The 17160-nt window shown below is 32.2% G+C and overlaps 3 protein-coding genes across 4 annotated transcripts; all 3 read left to right on the top strand.

The window, feature by feature from the left end:
- The first annotated feature begins 861 nt into the window (after nucleotides 1-861).
- Nucleotides 862-6078, top strand: EMB1873 (porphyromonas-type peptidyl-arginine deiminase family protein). Its single transcript, XM_089721149.1, has 10 exons — nucleotides 862-1183; nucleotides 1897-2010; nucleotides 2109-2198; nucleotides 2332-2410; nucleotides 2909-2964; nucleotides 3089-3167; nucleotides 3605-3739; nucleotides 4564-4796; nucleotides 5496-5654; nucleotides 5794-6078. The coding sequence occupies exons 1-10, from the start codon at nucleotides 1094-1096 to the stop codon at nucleotides 5893-5895; spliced, it is 1137 nt and encodes a 378-aa protein (XP_089577275.1). The 5' UTR covers nucleotides 862-1093; the 3' UTR covers nucleotides 5896-6078.
- Nucleotides 6079-7729: 1651 nt separating this feature from the next.
- On the top strand, nucleotides 7730-12393 carry PK3 (serine/threonine protein kinase 3). Of its 2 annotated transcripts, XM_089721151.1 has the most exons (7): nucleotides 7730-7855; nucleotides 7949-8297; nucleotides 8570-8712; nucleotides 10353-10496; nucleotides 10918-11103; nucleotides 11445-11569; nucleotides 11851-12393. In XM_089721151.1, exons 2-7 carry the CDS (start codon nucleotides 8069-8071, stop codon nucleotides 12074-12076), a joined length of 1053 nt encoding a protein of 350 aa, XP_089577277.1. In that variant the 5' UTR covers nucleotides 7730-7855; nucleotides 7949-8068; the 3' UTR covers nucleotides 12077-12393. The 2 variants fall into 2 exon arrangements, with proteins under 2 accessions (XP_089577277.1, XP_089577278.1); XM_089721152.1 differs by lacking the exon at nucleotides 7730-7855 and having other exon boundaries at nucleotides 7864-8297.
- Nucleotides 12394-14739: 2346 nt separating this feature from the next.
- LOC149496403 (zinc finger protein CONSTANS-LIKE 2-like) lies at nucleotides 14740-17048 on the top strand. The gene is made up of 2 exons (XM_089721150.1): nucleotides 14740-15586; nucleotides 16320-17048. Exons 1-2 carry the CDS (start codon nucleotides 14816-14818, stop codon nucleotides 16647-16649), a joined length of 1101 nt encoding a protein of 366 aa, XP_089577276.1. The 5' UTR covers nucleotides 14740-14815; the 3' UTR covers nucleotides 16650-17048.
- Nucleotides 17049-17160: the final 112 nt, after the last annotated feature.

The raw sequence follows: 17160 nt of genomic DNA on the forward strand, positions 1-17160 counted from the left end.
TGAAATTTATAGAGATAAATAAAAAAAAAGTAAAATGAAACGTGGCAAAATTCATTAATTTGATATATTTTAGAATTAATGTAAAAAATAATTAACTCGCTATAAAATTCATGAATAAATAATTTATTTTATAACTAAAAGTTGTATAAATCATAAATTCATCATGTTATCTAAAATTATAATTAATCAATTATATTTAATATAATTTAATTTAATAAAAAATAATTTTTAATTTTAATATAAAGTAATTACTGCCAATATCATTAAATTCATAAATTATGTGTCATTAAAATTTATATAAATTGTTACTTAATATGTTATTAATTTTCAAACATTATATCAATCAATTATATTTAAAAGGTTTAATTCAATCAATAAATAATTATAAATTAATTTATTTTTAAATAAATATAAAAATAAACAATTAAGGCATTTTACATGTCATTAAATTGGAATGTTACGTGGCAACACTAGGAAAAAATTTGCCTACTTTATATATATATATATATATATATATATATATATATATATATATATATATTGATTACTTAAAGCCGTTAATACCTTAAATAACCAAATTAAACCAAATCAAAAACACTAATTTAAAATAAATCTAAACCAAACTAATACATTAGTATATTAAATAATTAAATCAAACCATATCAAGTAGAAACTTAATTAGAAGAATATAACACATATCAAATTAAAATGACAAATAGATATGCCACATGTCAACTTTATAAACTTTATAAGGAAAAAAAAAAAAAGACTTGCTTTATATATATATATATATATATATATATATATATATATATATATATATATATATATATATATCCAGGTCCTAGTCTAAATGACTAGTTCTATTTTACTAAGTAGTGGAGAGAAGCACTTTTCTCTCCCCACTAACCTTCCATATCCGATCACTTCTCTCTCTATTTATTTACTATATCCCATCGTCTCTCTGCTTCCTCTCTTTTTATCTTTTATTTTATTTTCTTTTCTTTTCTTTTTATTCTGTCTCGTTCACTGTTTCTACTTCTGTCATTGCAACTCTTTTGACGGTCTCTTGGTGTGAGAGACGGCTTTGAAGATGGGAGACATAGCCGGAACACCGGCTTTCCATGGATATCGCATGCCTGCTGAATGGGAGCCTCACTCACATACTTGGATTGGTTGGCCTGTAAGTGTATATGTGTATATATATATGTATCTCCTTCACAGTCATCATTTTTATCGTCTTTCGTTTCCGTTGCTTACCGTAATCAATCTGCGATTCTGCATATATCAGATATAATCAATCTTTTTTTTCTGGTTTTTATGGTTATTTGAGTTTTTTTTTTTTTTTTTTTTTTTTTTTTTTTTTTTTTTTTTTGTGGGGATACACTGATGTTTGTGCTATTAAGCTTAGATTGTTCTGTCATACTCTAGTGCAAATCCTTTGGCCATTAGGATTGCAGTCGGAAATTTTTTTTCTTCTAGGTAGTATTTTATATTTTGATACGTGTTGCGTATTGAGAGAAAATTTGACATGTATTACCTTATGGGTCGTTTTAATATAAAATTTTGTCAGGGTCATGCATTTCTGTACTTCTGGCTGGTAAGAGTTTCACTACGATAATTGTCATTAGCTTCATATCCATGATATGCAAATGCACTATATTTTCATAATTTTTATCTAAACTGTTTAACTTTGTTGGCTAGAGTTAGATCTATCATACTCTTGTAGGATTTTTGGAATTTGCCTGTCGTTATAGTTCTCTCAAGTTGTAAAATTGGGCGGTGTTTTTTTTTTTTTTTTTTTTTTTTTTTTGTTTTTTTTTTTAAATTGAGTAATTAAAATGAATTAGATAAGCTGTAGATTTCTGATTAAAACAAATTTATTTTCGGTTATAGGAACGCCCAGATAATTGGCGAGACAATGCTGTACATGCACAACATGTTTTTGCCAAGGTGGCAACAGCAATTTCAAAGTTTGAGCCTGTCACTGTCTGTGCAAGTGCATCTCAGGTTGGTTGTTATTCTAAGAAATGGAAACTTTTTGTCTTTCTTATAGGATTTTATTTCTTTTTGTCAACTGAGTTTATTAAATTTTATGCATTGCTTAGTGGGAAAAGGCACGAAGTCTCTTACCAGAACATATTAGAGTTGTTGAGATGAGTATGAATGATTCTTGGTTTCGTGATACTGGGCCAACTGTGAGTTTTCCCCTTTCTTTATTTGACGTTAGTTATCTTTTAGTATTGATTATAAGGGTTTACAATTTTATTGTAACCATCATTTTCTTTTTGATTTTCATTTTCTGAGTTGCTTATTTGGCTTTACTTACAGTTTGTTGTCAATGCATCAAATTCTAGTAGTCCTGGACAAAAGGTTGCAGGCATTGATTGGAAGTTTAATAGTTGGGGAGGTGAGATTTTTAGTATTCAAATCTCTTGTTTTTGCTTTTCTATTACATGTAACATTCAATCCATCTCAAAGATGATATGGTTTTAGTAGTTTATGGTGTAACAGCCTAGTAATCCCACATTTTAAAACGTATAATTTGTAACTTAAGTTTCTCTCTCCTCACATAGCGGCTTACCAAGGTGACTGATGCCTTTCTCGAGAAAATGATTGTTAACCACATAGTAATTCTGAAGAAAGAACAAAGAATGAAATAAGAGATAGTGAAACATATTCATGTGCAATACTCATGGTCCTTAATATGTGTGAAATACAGAAAACTGGTGCTTCACTGTTGTTAGGAAGAGTTTCTCTGGTAGATTCTAGATCAATTTCCTTGCCCCTATGTGTACCTAATTGGATGTATCAAGAATCAGTGGACTTATTGGATATTGACTGGTTGCAATTATAAGTTTCTTTACTTTATGACATTTCTAAAGGAATGTAATCTTGAAACTTATAGGGGTTGATGATGGTTGCTATCAGGACTGGAGTCTCGACCTTCTTGTGGCAAGGAAGGTAGATAGTGTACCAGAATGGATTTAATTTGCAAACTTATAAACTTCTGCGTAACTTTACTTTTTCAAGTGCCTGACGTGTTAACTGTGATTAACAGTTGATATTAATTGTACTTTGTTGTCAGATTCTCCAAATTGAGAAACTTCCACGGTTTCCACATTTCATGATTCTTGAAGGTGGAAGCATCCATGTAGATGGAGAAGGTAAAATAACCTGTGCACTTTTTCTATATGTAGATATTCCAACACTTGATAATTAATATTTTGAATGTATTTATTTCTATGTGATTCAGCTTTCAGAAGAAATGGAATATCTTCCAATGTCCTAACAGAAGAAAATATTTCCTGAATAATTTATTTCTAAGTGCATATTCTGCTGTTCTGCATCTTATAAAGTAAAGTACTTGATACCAATAAAACTTAAGTGATTTTATTCTGAAGTTTGAGATTCGATGACTGCAAAGTGATTCAGTGATAACTCAAGCTTCCTTTGGTTTAATTAAAGCTATTTAGTGATAACTCAAGTCTCCTTGGTTTTCTTATCCCAAAAAAATAAAAATAAAAATCAGCATGTTTTAATTACTTTTGCTAAAATGCATAATTTTGTTTATCTTCATTCAGTGTTTCTGCTCTTCCTTTAGGGACTTGCCTTACCACTGAAGAGTGCCTATTGAATAAAAATCGGAATCCTCATCTAACCAAAGAGCAAATAGAAAATCAACTTAAGGAATATCTTGGAGTCCAGAAGGTTATTTGGCTGCCCCGGGGATTATATGGTATGTATTTCTCAAATACTTGCTATTTAGGTCCTCTTTTGCATTAAGGCACTATTTCTTCTTGACACTTCTTAGTTTTCATGTTATAATGAAATTCCTTTCTTACAATATATTGGCGTTGCTATGTTTAATTAATGGATAACTTCACATAACCAGTAGTCATTCTAGCTTTGCTCTTGTTTTTGGTTTGGTGTATACTTCCCTCTGCCAAAGACCTTAGCAGCAAAACTGATAATGATTCAGAGGCCTCCTGATTGAAAAGGAACCAAGACAAATGAAACCATGGTAATAGAGATGAAAAATACTTGAGTTGAAAATCAATTGAAGAAATCAGATGCCATTTGAGAATACAAGGAACCTGTGATCTCGAACTTTATTTCTAGCATAATAACTCCCTATGATCCGACAGTTCCTTAACCCTGTATTTTCTAATCCTATGGTCCCTTTTCTTTTTTTTTTTTATGTTATTCAATCAAAGGCTGATTCCTGGTTTCTTCATCTCCCAGATGAATTAGGCTTTGAGGGTGGTATTTCTCATGGCTATCACTGTCAATGCCATCAGTGCCTTTTCCACTTAATAAGAAACATATCTTTCAAAACCCAGTCAGTATCAATTAAACTTTTCTCAATATAATCTTGCAAAATGATCTACTTTTCTTGAAGTATTTTTTTCCCTGTTCTTTAGTTCATTCTGATTCGGTATTTGGCAGTGTTGTCATTGATATGCTAATATAAAGATGTACCTGCTCATAGATCACCAGATACCCATTTTCCATCTTTCTAAAATAACAAAAGATGATATTGATTACCATGTTGTTTAACAGGTGATGATGACACGAATGGTCATATTGACAACATGTGTTGCTTTGTGAGGCCTGGTGTGGTTTTATTATCTTGGGTTGATGACAAAAAGGATCCTCAGTTTGCACGATCAACAGAGGCTTTATTTGTCCTCTCTAATACAACTGATGCTAAGGGCAGGAAATTGCAGATAATTAAAATCCATGTACCAGGACCACTTTATATGACGGATGAAGAAGCTGCTGGAGTTATTCAGGTAACAATTTTATTTCTGTCATGCAACTTTAATGTCTCTGCATATTTTATACATAGGTTTAGTGATTTTCAAGATGCAATGTCAACAGCAACACTCTGAATGTGCAGATTAGTGAGAGGTTATGCGGTTCTAATACTTAGATGAACATGGCATGTTTCTCCAACTACACTTTCTTATGAAGGAAAAGTTGTACAGATATCGGACATTCTCCTGTTACTCCTTACAGGAATACGTGGAGATTAAAGAAAATGTACATTAAGCATTAAACTAGAAAATAGAAATCATACTTCTAGAACACAAACTAGGAATTATGTTCACCATTTGCATTTGAAAACTGAAAAAATATTCCATATAAACGTCTATGTTTTCAAATATTCCAAAAGATATGAAGTGGGTCAATTTTTTGAGAATATTCTTTTCCTTATCCCAATTTTTAATTTTCTAATAACAGGCTTGTTTTTAGGTTTCGCATCTTGATAGTATTAATTACTCTTTCAATATCCCATAAATAATCTTAAAGTTGAATGCATGAAATTAAGGTCTTTTTCATTTTTCCCTAGTCATTCAGCCATTTTTGAATAACAATATTAAGCAGAAGTCACCGTTTGCATAAGAACATGATATTGCTAAATGGTTTGAGTCCTACATTGTCATTTAGCTACACTTTATCCTGTATGGTTTTTGGTGGTTCTATAACAGGATGGTGAGGCTAAACCAAGACTTCCAGGCACTAGACTTGCTGCTTCTTATGTAAACTTTTATATTGCCAATGGAGGGATCATCACACCTCAATTTGGGGACCAGGAACGAGATGATGAAGCTGTTCGTGTCCTCTCTCAAGCTTTCCCAAATCACGAGGTGATCAAATAACTCTGTTCAGTATATCTAAACACCCCAACCCATTTTGACACCCCCTAGTTCTTTATAGTTGATGATATGCTTTTTTTTTTTTAACCATTATTTTGACAAACCTAACATTGACATTCGGGTGACCCAGGTGGTGAGAATTGAAGGTGCAAGGGAGATCGTTTTGGGTGGTGGAAATATTCATTGCATTACTCAACAACAACCAGCAGCTGCACCTAGTAATCTTGCCTAGAACTGACATTTCTGATTACTTTTGCCATTTTCTAATTGAATAGCAATTTGTCTCACTCTATGCTTCATAACAACATATCATAATGTGAGGAACTTAATTTGAACTTGAACAAGAATTTCTGTTTGCCTCAGCATGTTTAATAAATCTTCACCTCACTTTAATTTAAAGCATTTTACACTTGAATTTGATTGATTTAATTTAATATCAAAAGCACAAATACTATTCACCTGTCATTCGAACTATAAAGAATTTTTTTTCTTTAGGAATGGAAAGTGTTTTCCTTTTTATTTTTTTTGTTTTGTTTTGTTTTTTTTTTTTTTTTTTGGTCTTCGAGTCTTAAGTACCGTTATTGCTAGAACACTGTTTATTGATGGCAGAGCAGTCCATTTTTTAAAATGATATATTAGCAATATCACCCTCTATTCCACCATTACTGTTTATTGAATAAGGAATAGGAGCAGAGGAGGTAGAAAATTAAACCCTACAAGACTGTGTGTACGCTAAAGGACCTTTTTTGTTTATGATTAGCCGCTGTGCATGTGCAATAGGAAGATAAAAGTAATGCCAGGCAAGTCAAAATGAAAACTGCAGACTAAAAGGAATGCAGATTTCTTTTCTTTTTCTTCTTCTTTAATTTGTTTTCTCGTATGGTAATTTCTTTTGCTTTAATATATTAGAATACTCTGAAATCTTGCAGCTTTTCCCATTTCACATTATTTTGATGTTTCTACCTTCAGTAATAATATCACTCTCAGTTACAATTAAGGATGGAATTAAAAATAAAAAAAAATATATTTTTTAAAAAATATATTATTCTACACAATGGATGTTGCGCATATTAAATCTTTAATTATTGAAATAAAAAATTGCTATTGATAGTTAAATAAATAAATTTTTATAACTTACTAAAAAATTTCAAAACATGGCATAAAAATTAAATTAATAAAATATTTTTTTAATTATGTATTTTATTTTCATGTTAAGAATAAAAAAAAGGTCTTAATTGTGGTAATCTTTTATTGATAATATAATCAAACTATTTTTCATTTAATAAAAAATAAATAATTTCTTAATTATTTTAAATGCAGGTTTCAAATGTGAATATAATTTAATATTCAGAAAAATTTGAAATTTTATTTTTATTTTTTTATTTATTCTAACATATAAGATAACACTTAAAAAATGATAAAAAATATTCTTTTTATTTGCAATTTCCCCATTGATTTCAATTAAGTGGTACTATTGCTACGGAAGGTTGAAATTGAGATAAAATTGACAAAAATGTCAAAATGCAGTGAAATTGAGAAATCTTTTACAAAATTCAAGATATTTTGATGATACATCAGGTCATTTGCTTTTGGTCTCAAATTTGTACGCCATTCCATTTATAAAATCAAAGTAATATTTATTATTTTATTCCCATTTTACTTTTATATGGATATTTTTACTAAATTCAACTCTTCAAATTATAAAAAATTAATTAAAATTTAATTTAGTCAGTTGTTTTAATTTTTTAAGAATTAGAATTAAAATGATTTAAATATTTCTAATTCTCATAAAAAATCAAAAAATGTCAAAATTGACGAAACTTCACTAGTAATTAATTTTTAAAAACAAATATTTAATCATAGTCACTTAATTTGAATATTATAATCAAATTAATAGTTCGTAATTTATTTTTTTAAGATAGTTTGTAATTTAATTTAATTTAACTAAAAAAATATACTTGAATATAAAATTTTAAATTGAAAAATAAACTTCAAATGAAGTATTCTAATAGAAAAAACACTATTATTATATATTTATTCTTTTTATTATTTTTTTAATAATTATCTTTAATTAAATAAAAATAACCATGTAAATGAAAAAAAGGTGTGAAAATTACAAAAAGAGGAAGTCCTGCCGAGCACCAAGGCCATCCGTCTGATGGAGAAGGTTTGATTTGAGAGATCCGACGCTGGTGAGTCGTAAGAAAATAAAAAATTAATAAATTATGGAAAAAAAAAATTTGCAGTGGAATTTGACATGGTAGCTTAATTTCATTTCCATACAGGGAAGAGCTGCAAGATCTATCCAAAAGAAATGCGAACTTGAAGATCTAGAGAGAAAGCGCACTGAATTTTTACAGTTTTGAGAGAGAGAGAGAGAGGGAGAGAGAGAGAGAGAGAGAGAAATGGGGTGTACGTTTTCGGGGCTGAATGCGCTTTACGACGCCGTTAATGGAGGAGGAGACGTTTGGATCAATGAGAACAGGTTCAGAATCGTTAGGCAGCTAGGCGAAGGTGGTTTCGCTTATGTTTACTTGGTTAAGGAGGTCGTCACCGACTCTTCTGCTTCAACCGGTGGTGGCGTTGCTGGTGGTGGCCTCGCCAAGAAAGTCAAGGACACTTCTCATCTCTCTGGTAATTATCTCATCGCTCCTACATTTATTTACTGTGGACTTGTAGTTATTGTTATTAGCTTAGTTGATCCCTGATCTATGATTGTTGCTTCAAATTTGTCTTTCTGTTATGAATTTTGAGTGTTTTTCAGTATTCAATATTTTGAATCTCTGATCTAATTGATTTCCCATCGTTAGATTATACCTCTCTCTCTCCATCTCCATATAATTGATTTGGTTTAAAGAAATGTACTTGGTAATATTGGTCTGACTGGAATATTAACAATTATGCAGATGATGGAACTTATGCAATGAAGAAAGTTCTCATTCAGAACAATGAGCAGTTGGAGTTGGTCAGGGAAGAGATTCGCGTCTCGTCACTGTTTAGCCATCCTAATCTGCTTCCTCTTCTTGATCATGCTATTATTGCAGTTAAGGTAATTAATCACTTCTACTTTTTCTTTTTGGTTACTTAAAAAAGCTAAAAGTCTCTGGTGTTTTTGTCACATTTTGTTATTAGATGAATTTGGCTGTCTATGCTTTCGCTACTGTGGTAAAAATTGGTTGAGAGATTAAATACAAACGTATTGTTGTGGAATATCTACTAGAAGTGTAATTGAATTGAAGTTGAAAGGGACATAGGATCATATAAGGGAAAACACATAATTATTATTTTTTGTTACATCATCACTTAGGAATAGGATTATGAGATTATATCTTTTTGTACGTTGTATGCTTTACAGGATGCTACTGAGATTCAAAGTTATGCTGTTGCAATTTAATGCATTATCTAATGGCTTTTAATGAAAGTGTTTTACAAAGAATGTCAGAAGATGATATATCAGTGTTTTGCATATGATACAACTACCTTTAGGAAGAATTTGAAATTCTGAAGTTTAATCATTATATGGATTTATATGAACAATCTTAATGATCCTTATAGTTTGCTAGAATTCAAAATCTTGTGATTATCAATTTGAAAACATTTTGTATCAAGTGATAAAAGTTTTTTCAGCAAGTTAAGAATATAAAGAGCACTCTGAATTACCAAATGCATGCAACTCCTTTTTGCTACAAAGCATAAAAAGAATCCTGGCAAATAATTATATCAATTAAGAACAAAAAATGAGGTCTTTTATCATGTGAAGTGGGAAAGTCATGAAAAAGGGAAATTCCTACTCTACGGCATATATTGCACACTTTGTTTTAACCTAAATTGCACATTTTTCTTTTAACCGAAGTTTCTCAAATAGTTTTGAATGTTTATGCAACATGCTGACAGATTTGATAGAACTTCTAGAAATGGTAAAATATATTTGAAAACACTATATGTTATTGGGATCAAATTGACTAATTACTCGAGAAAAAGGTTTACTGTCATCAAATTATGGAATTTGGTTTGTAGTTTTGCTAAGTCCGAGCAACTTCTGTGCATTGTAGGACTCTTCTGTTTGTCACTTGTCATTTTGTTGGAAAGGTTATCAGGGTGGTAGGATGTAAAATATTAACAGTGTTATTTTTCTGTGTTCTTTGATAAGTAATGATATTAGAAAGAAACATGAAATGAAAAAGGTGCAACTAAGCACATTGCAATCTTAGCGTCAAAGCAAACATTAAAATGCAAAATTGAAAAAAATAAACCTTGAAACTTGCAAGTGTAAGGCCCCACAAATTTGTGTTTGAGGAATGATAAGAGAACTGCTTGATCAATCCCCACCCTTATTTCGTTGATCAGGCCTTTGTCCTCCTTTAATTTTTTGTGGTGATAAAATTTCAAGGTTTGTCTTTTTTAAACTAAGCACATGACAGTTATAGCCTCAAAGCAAAAAATTAAAGAGCAAAATTGGAAAAAATAAACCTTGAAACCAGTATGCAAATGTAAGGCCCAACAAATTGTCTTATGGAACGATAAGAGAACAGCTTGATCAAATCCCTACCTTTATTTCGTTGATCAGGCCTTTGTCCTCCTCTAATTTTTTGTGATGATGTACTTTAGTATTTTCATTTTGTATTTTTTTGGAGTATATTATTTTCAACCAATTGGATTTCATGCCAGAAATATATATTTTATTGCTAGAATAATCAAGAGGGCTCTTGGAACCATGAAGCATATTTGTTGTTTCCAGTTCACTTGGATGGAACCTTACTTGACAATTCCAAAGCTATGAAGGCCAAGAAGGAGTTCTTTTCTACTTCTGACATTCTTCAAATATTTCGGCAGGTGAATAAGAATTAACCTACCCTTTTTGATACTTAAATGTTTTCTCATATGCACTGCAGGGCCTGAAACAACCTTCTCTTGGAATGGCTTTAGCCTTATCTGAAGAAAAACATGATTTCCTCGCATTGGCTAGATTATCATGTTAAATCATTATCACAAATGACACACTCTTATATCAGATATCTTTTTTAACAGTTGTAATCATTACAAATTGCTGGTTTACTTAAATATCTCCAGCAGTGTTCTCAACTTGGATATGGTGCTTCACAATTTTCTTTATTTTGATTGAATGAATCTAGAGAATATATGTGTTTTATGTTCATTTCTTATCTTTTGATTGTGCTGCATGTTAGTGTCTATATTGGCATTGATGCTGTGGTTCTAAAACGCTATAAGAATTGACACAGAATATGTACTGCAGCTTTGTGCAGGACTGAAACATATGCATAGTCTTAATCCCCCATATGCACACAATGATGTCAAACCTGGTAATGTACTTCTAACTCATAGGAAAGGACAATCTCCTCTTGCGATATTGATGGATTTTGGGAGTGCTCGACCTGCAAGGAAGCAGATTCGATCTCGTTCAGAGGCACTGCAGTTGCAGGTGCACATTTTTATTGTTTGTCCATTTCATATTTTTTGAACTTATTTATTCCCTTTTGACCAATGTCACTATTAGCATGCTTCTTAATGCATGCATTCCCATATATATATATATATATATATATATATGATGTTTTCACTCGTATACTTTGTATGATCTTGAAGTTTTCTGTCTTAATATTTCAATTTCTTCATTCTTATAATGAATCATATTTGAAGTTTATTTTAATCCAAATGCATAGTATGGAATTCCAAGTTATGCTGTTCAAATAAAGTTTTAAGTAGTATAAACATACAAGTACACTCTTTTTATGACATTATTTTGGCTTGTATATTGTGTAGGAATGGGCAGCTGAACATTGTTCAGCACCCTTTAGAGCTCCTGAGTTGTGGGATTGCCCAAGCCATGCAGACATTGATGAGAGAACTGATGTTTGGTCATTAGGATGCACGCTATATGCAATAATGTGAGATCAATCTTCTTTTTCCATTGTATTATATTTTTCTTATTTTATTTGTTTACTTCTTAATTATATATACTTGTCCTTATGTTATACATGTCCATTTTTGATGTCTTATTACAATATTTATAACCATCTATTAATTCTCACTATATATATATATATATGTATGTATGTATGTTCACCAGGTGCTTATGCATTAAGCAACATTAATGTGAAGCTAAACCTCTTTGATTTTAAGGTTTACTTCTGCATTTTGGATATTATACTTACAGGTGATTCTACAGGTATGGGGTATCTCCGTTTGAGTATGCGCTCGGAGAGTCTGGAGGAAGCTTACAATTGGCCATTGTAAATGCACAAATAAAGTGGCCAGCTGGACCTAATCTTCCATATCCAGAAGCCCTACATCAGTTTGTGAACTGGATGCTTCAGCCACAGGCAGCAGTTCGCCCTCGCATCGATGATATCATAATTCACGTCGACAAATTGATCTCAAAGTTTTCTCATTAAGGGGGATTGCACAAAAAAGACACTGAAGTGAGGTAGCCCATTGACCATGCAATTCGGCAACTGCCAACTAGCTAGCGGACCAGTGATTGTGGATGTTCAAAATACTTGAAAATGGCTGTGAAAGCAAATAGCAGTTCTGTGTTAGATAGTTTTGGCAGTTGTGCATTGGCCTAATATTAGTGTATTGTTGTCACAGCTATTTAATTTTATATGTTCTGTAATTTATTTGTTATGGATCAGACTGAGGCAACAAAACATTCTATTGCTTAGTTCAACCATAATAATTTGGCGATATATACCAATATATGTTTTTACTACTTGATTGATTCTTCCTTCTTTTTCTTTCTTTTCTTTTCCTTTTTTTGGTGCAACTGAATCTTAGCAATAGGTGTATGACCTAATTTTGTATTTCAAATAATTTACAACAAATATCTTAATTAAAACTGTAATATAGATGATTTACGCCCATGAATCATCTTATATATCTATGATGTTTTGTATAAATAAATGGCCCACATGTTAACCGGGTACTAATATGAAGACTAATTTGGCGAGTTAAAAGGAAAATTACTCGTATTGTATAGCTTAACATGTTTTTTCTATCCATTAGACCTCACAGTGGATAAAAATATGAATTTATTACTTGTTTTTTAAATACTAATTAGCTCATAAAGAGTAATTGCAATATATTTTTTTTTAATTTATTAGAAGGTTCAATAGTACGAAATAATACAATGGGCAATACAATATGATAATTTTTCTTTAACTCGTTAAATTCATGAATACTCTCGTAGTCCAGAGATCAAATTCAAGATTTCCCACTCCTCACACATTAGTGAAAAATCAAACAAACCACACTTGATTAACTGTAATTGTAATAAATTATTTTTTTTAAATTTAAAAAATAAATACATTGTAATAACTAGATAAGGCAATCTTACCATGTCCAATCCGACATTTAATATTTTCAAGTAATAAATAAACTGATTTGAGATGTTTCAATTATATATATATATTTGTTGATTTGTCAGTTGAAGCCTACAACTAAGGTCTATAAAATGTGAAGACACACTAATCATAGCCTTATTAAAATAAACAAGTCATGCTTTTTAATTAATAAAAAATAAAATAAGAGAACTGTGAAGAATAAAGGCAAGGATGAAGAGAATGACCCAACTCCGGTTATCCGGCCGATTAACGAAAATGAGATGGCAACGACGAATTTGTTTTTTAAAATTACTTGTCAAGTAGAAGCATATTTGAAAATTGGAAAACAATGGAAGTATGGAGAAAATGATGACAATTGAGAGATGGTTAGAGAAAAAAATGGAGAAATTAAATGATGCTTTGGAAATAGACAAATGCCATTTATTTTTTGTCTACTGTTAGAGAAATATTAATGTGGGTAAAATTGTCAAAATAAATATTTTTTTTTTTTTTGAAAGAAATAAATTCATTTCCATATGAGAATAATGGTCTAACAAGTATTAAGGAACAGACTTCCAAATCTTCTAACAGGCAAAACAAATAGAAGCTTGTTCAAGAGCATGAGCCTCAACATTCGAATGCCTCCTAATCCACTTGACATGAATATCAAGTCTACTGTGTAAAATAGATCTCCAATCCAAAACAACTAAACAAAGCTCAGAATTGTCTAAACAAGAAGAATAAACGATATTAACCAAAGGCTGGCAATCTGAATAAATGCAACCAGCAAGAGGAAACCGGTTTTGAAGAAACACTAAACGGTTCCTGAGTGCAATGGCCTCAGCTATGGTTGGGTTGGCACTACCTTCTTGAAAGCCAGAGTATCCTCCCAAAAAAGCACCTTCCAAGTCTTCAACAACAGCTCCGCACCCAATAAAATCCGTCGTGGAGAAAACAGCAGCATCCACAAAGCACTGCCATAAATATTAATTTTTTTTCTACTAATTTAACACATAAATTTTGATTTTCCAATAATTGTGCAAGCCATTGTTACACCTAAAACCAAACTTTGTACCTTGGACAATAACCTGCCATTTCATGGGAAAATTTTTTTCTTCTTACATAATAAGTCAATTCAATTTAATTATTAATATTAATTAATTAAAGCGATTTTGTAATAAAAATCCCATTTTTGATTTTGAAATGATAATTCATTTGCATTTTATTTGTAAAAGGGCAATCAATTCACTATTTATGCCTGGTCCATGAACAAGTCATGGTTCTGAGCATTCATGTCCACTTAAGAGATGTCAATTTCAGAACCATTCTGTAAGAGAAGATGGGAAAGGAAGTTTCAACCTAGCTGAGCTGACATCTGCTCTGGACATTATGGCCACAAGAATATTAATTACTTATGCTGGCCTTTCTATAAGATGCTATGACAGATTGTTTGCATCCCCTTTTGCTCCAAATTTTGCTGTTAACAGCAGATTAACCTGTCACAGCCGAGACACTTAGCAGCAGCTATTGCATTTTCTGGGTTTTGCTTAGCTTGACCAAATTTATTAACCATGTGTTCTCTCACTATATCAAAAGGATTCCAAAAGCACCATGAGTGAGCCCCACTCGCAGACTCATCCGAAGCACAGTAGCCACAATATCAATAGCCAACCTCTCACTGCCACTCAAATTCTTCCAAGAAATAATGGCACTTTTTAGATTCTCTGTCTGTTCCTTGCTTACTTACAGAAACCACTTCATCCTCTACTACTTCACTGCTAGTACTAAAGAATTGAGTTGTAACAAAGAAGCATGTTGAAGATAAATTCTGATGGTTATAGATATCTTACCAACTGGGCTCGTAGTTGCGACGCATGCTGTGCAGCACCCTGCACGCTCTACTGCCATGCCGACTCAGCTTACCTATGTAACAATTGTGATGAGTATGTCCATGCAGCAAATTCCTTAGCTTTGAAGCATAAGCGTGTTTGGGTTTGCACTGCATGTGAAAATGCTCCAGCAGCTTTTACCTGTCAACCCGATGCAGCAAAATTATGCATCAACTGTGATATTGAAATACACTCAGCGAATCCATTGGCGGGCCGACATATCAGGGTTCCAATAACTCCTATATCTGGTTTGGCGAACACATCGTCAACTACTTGCCTGGAAGAATCGCAAGCACCTTTGCTACACACAGAAAATGATGCTATGGCTAACAAGATTGTACATGAATTAGAAGAAGATCAAACAGATTCTTGGTTACTGCTTGATCTTGATAATAATGACAACCAGACTAATACAGGATTTACTTACATTGAGGATGTTGACCAGTATTTGAATCACATTAAATACAACTCATGTACGAACTATCACTGCCAAGATCAGATTAATCAGCAGCAACTTTCAAGTGCTCATCGGGGAGATATTTGTGGTGATAGCATTGTCCCAGTTCAATCTTTTGAAGCACAGGATCAACAAGAACACCATCACCAGCAGCAGCAGCAGGAGACTACTTTTATTGACAGTGGATACGGAGCTTCTAAAGCTTCTTTCGTCAATACTACTTCTAATAGTCAGAAAGTAAGTTTCTACATCAAATTCACTCTTTCTTGAATTTTCCTTCAGCAATACTCTCTTTGGACTCGAGAATCTAGATCAATAGTGCTTTCTACACAATTACTTTTACCAGATTGGCAATTCTTTTAGAACTAACATGTTCTGCTACATTACCCTCCTCCATACATGTTTTTCATATCTACATGGCCTTACTACTTTACTATGACTACTAATTATAAAAAATATCTATGACAGGGAGATTAATTGCATTTTTTATGAGATCACATAGTTAAAAGGAAGCGAGGCAAGGCAAACCAGTGATTCTCTCCCGATTACATAATGGGTTCATTGGGCTGTCTTTCTTTTCTTTATTAAATCTTGTTATTCTTCATATCACCCAACGACTGATGTCCACTAAAAGCTTTCCTGATGGAAGCTTGCATAGACCAGATTAAAATTCCATGGACTCTCAGCATTTACGTCTCTTGTGTTCCAGCAAATTTGAGCTTCTCCTTTTCAGGAAAGCAGAGAATTAATTGATATAAATTTAGTATAATAAGTTAGGGATTATGGTTGCAACTATGCTCCGAATTGCTTGACCTTGATCATGGAACCATCTTTTGGCTCATTATGTGAATGTTTTAGCATTGCTATTGCTCATATAGACAAAGCCTGAACTTTTCTGTGTAAGCTAGGCTTTTCGATCTGCTTTCCAAATTTTACTGGCACAAGATTGTAACTATTTCTCATGTTTCAGCTACACTTTCAAAACCAGGTCCCTTTGTCGTTTACAAATGCTGGATATTTACTGACAAGCAGCAACGTTCCAAATTCATATTCTAGATTTTCAAAAAGGACAGGTGACCTACTTCCAAATCCCTCATTGTTGGTGCCAGTCCAATTTACTCCAATGAACAGAGAAGCAAAGGTCCTAAGGTACAGAGAGAAAAGGAGAGCACGGAAATTCGAGAAGCAAATAAGATATGTCACTAGGAAAGCCAATGCAGAGAATAGGCCCCGAGTCAAGGGCCGATTTGCAAGGAAAAAAGACATGGAGCTTGAACTGGATCAGATGTTTCCAACATAATATTTTGGCTATGGAATTGTTCCGTCATACCAAGAAAAAGAAACAAGGATAGCTGCTGCTCAGTGATGGAAAATTAGTGTGTTTTTAGTGCTGGTGTAGATAATGTGTTTTTGGATAAATGAAAATAATACTTAAAGTTTTCTGTAAATTCCCGCCTTTCCAGATCTTTAAGAAAGCTGGCTGCAACCAATGTATGTTCCTGATGCAACCATGTTTAAAGAAATACAGATAATATAATCACATCAGAAGTGAGATTCAGATTGATGGGGATGGAGAGTCTACCAGTCTATAACAAAAGCCCTTATCTTTATATCTGCAGGGACTGAGGGATAAATTCAAATCAAATCTCACATTCTAGTATTTGAGGTTTTGCTTACATGTTTGGATATTTCAGAAGTTTTCTTTTTCGTGTTTTTCACTTTCAAGTTGAGTTCTTTTCTTGTAGTTTGCATATTTAATGTTTCATCTGTTGTAAAATTAGTAACAGACTAAATGAGTCATTACTTCAGAA

This window comes from Jatropha curcas, chromosome 5, assembly GCF_041381405.1.
Source record: "Jatropha curcas cultivar XTBG-Jc1 chromosome 5, XTBG_Jcur_1.0, whole genome shotgun sequence".
Classification (NCBI taxonomy): domain Eukaryota; kingdom Viridiplantae; phylum Streptophyta; class Magnoliopsida; order Malpighiales; family Euphorbiaceae; genus Jatropha; species Jatropha curcas.

Excerpts from the sequence above, each read along its gene's own strand:
- EMB1873 (XM_089721149.1), top strand. The coding sequence starts at position 1,094 with ATGGGAGACATAGCCGGAACACCGGCTTTCCATGGATATCGCATGCCT. Across the intron at positions 2,199-2,331 it reads TTCGTGATACTGGGCCAACT|TTTGTTGTCAATGCATCAAA; the intron begins GTGAGTTTTCCC and ends CTTTACTTACAG. Across the intron at positions 4,797-5,495 it reads AAGCTGCTGGAGTTATTCAG|GATGGTGAGGCTAAACCAAG; the intron begins GTAACAATTTTA and ends GTTCTATAACAG.
- LOC149496403 (XM_089721150.1), top strand. The coding sequence starts at position 14,816 with ATGTTGAAGATAAATTCTGATGGTTATAGATATCTTACCAACTGGGCT. Across the intron at positions 15,587-16,319 it reads CTACTTCTAATAGTCAGAAA|CTACACTTTCAAAACCAGGT; the intron begins GTAAGTTTCTAC and ends CTCATGTTTCAG.
- PK3 (XM_089721151.1), top strand. The coding sequence starts at position 8,069 with ATGGGGTGTACGTTTTCGGGGCTGAATGCGCTTTACGACGCCGTTAAT. Across the intron at positions 10,497-10,917 it reads TTCTTCAAATATTTCGGCAG|CTTTGTGCAGGACTGAAACA; the intron begins GTGAATAAGAAT and ends TATGTACTGCAG. Across the intron at positions 11,104-11,444 it reads CAGAGGCACTGCAGTTGCAG|GAATGGGCAGCTGAACATTG; the intron begins GTGCACATTTTT and ends TATATTGTGTAG.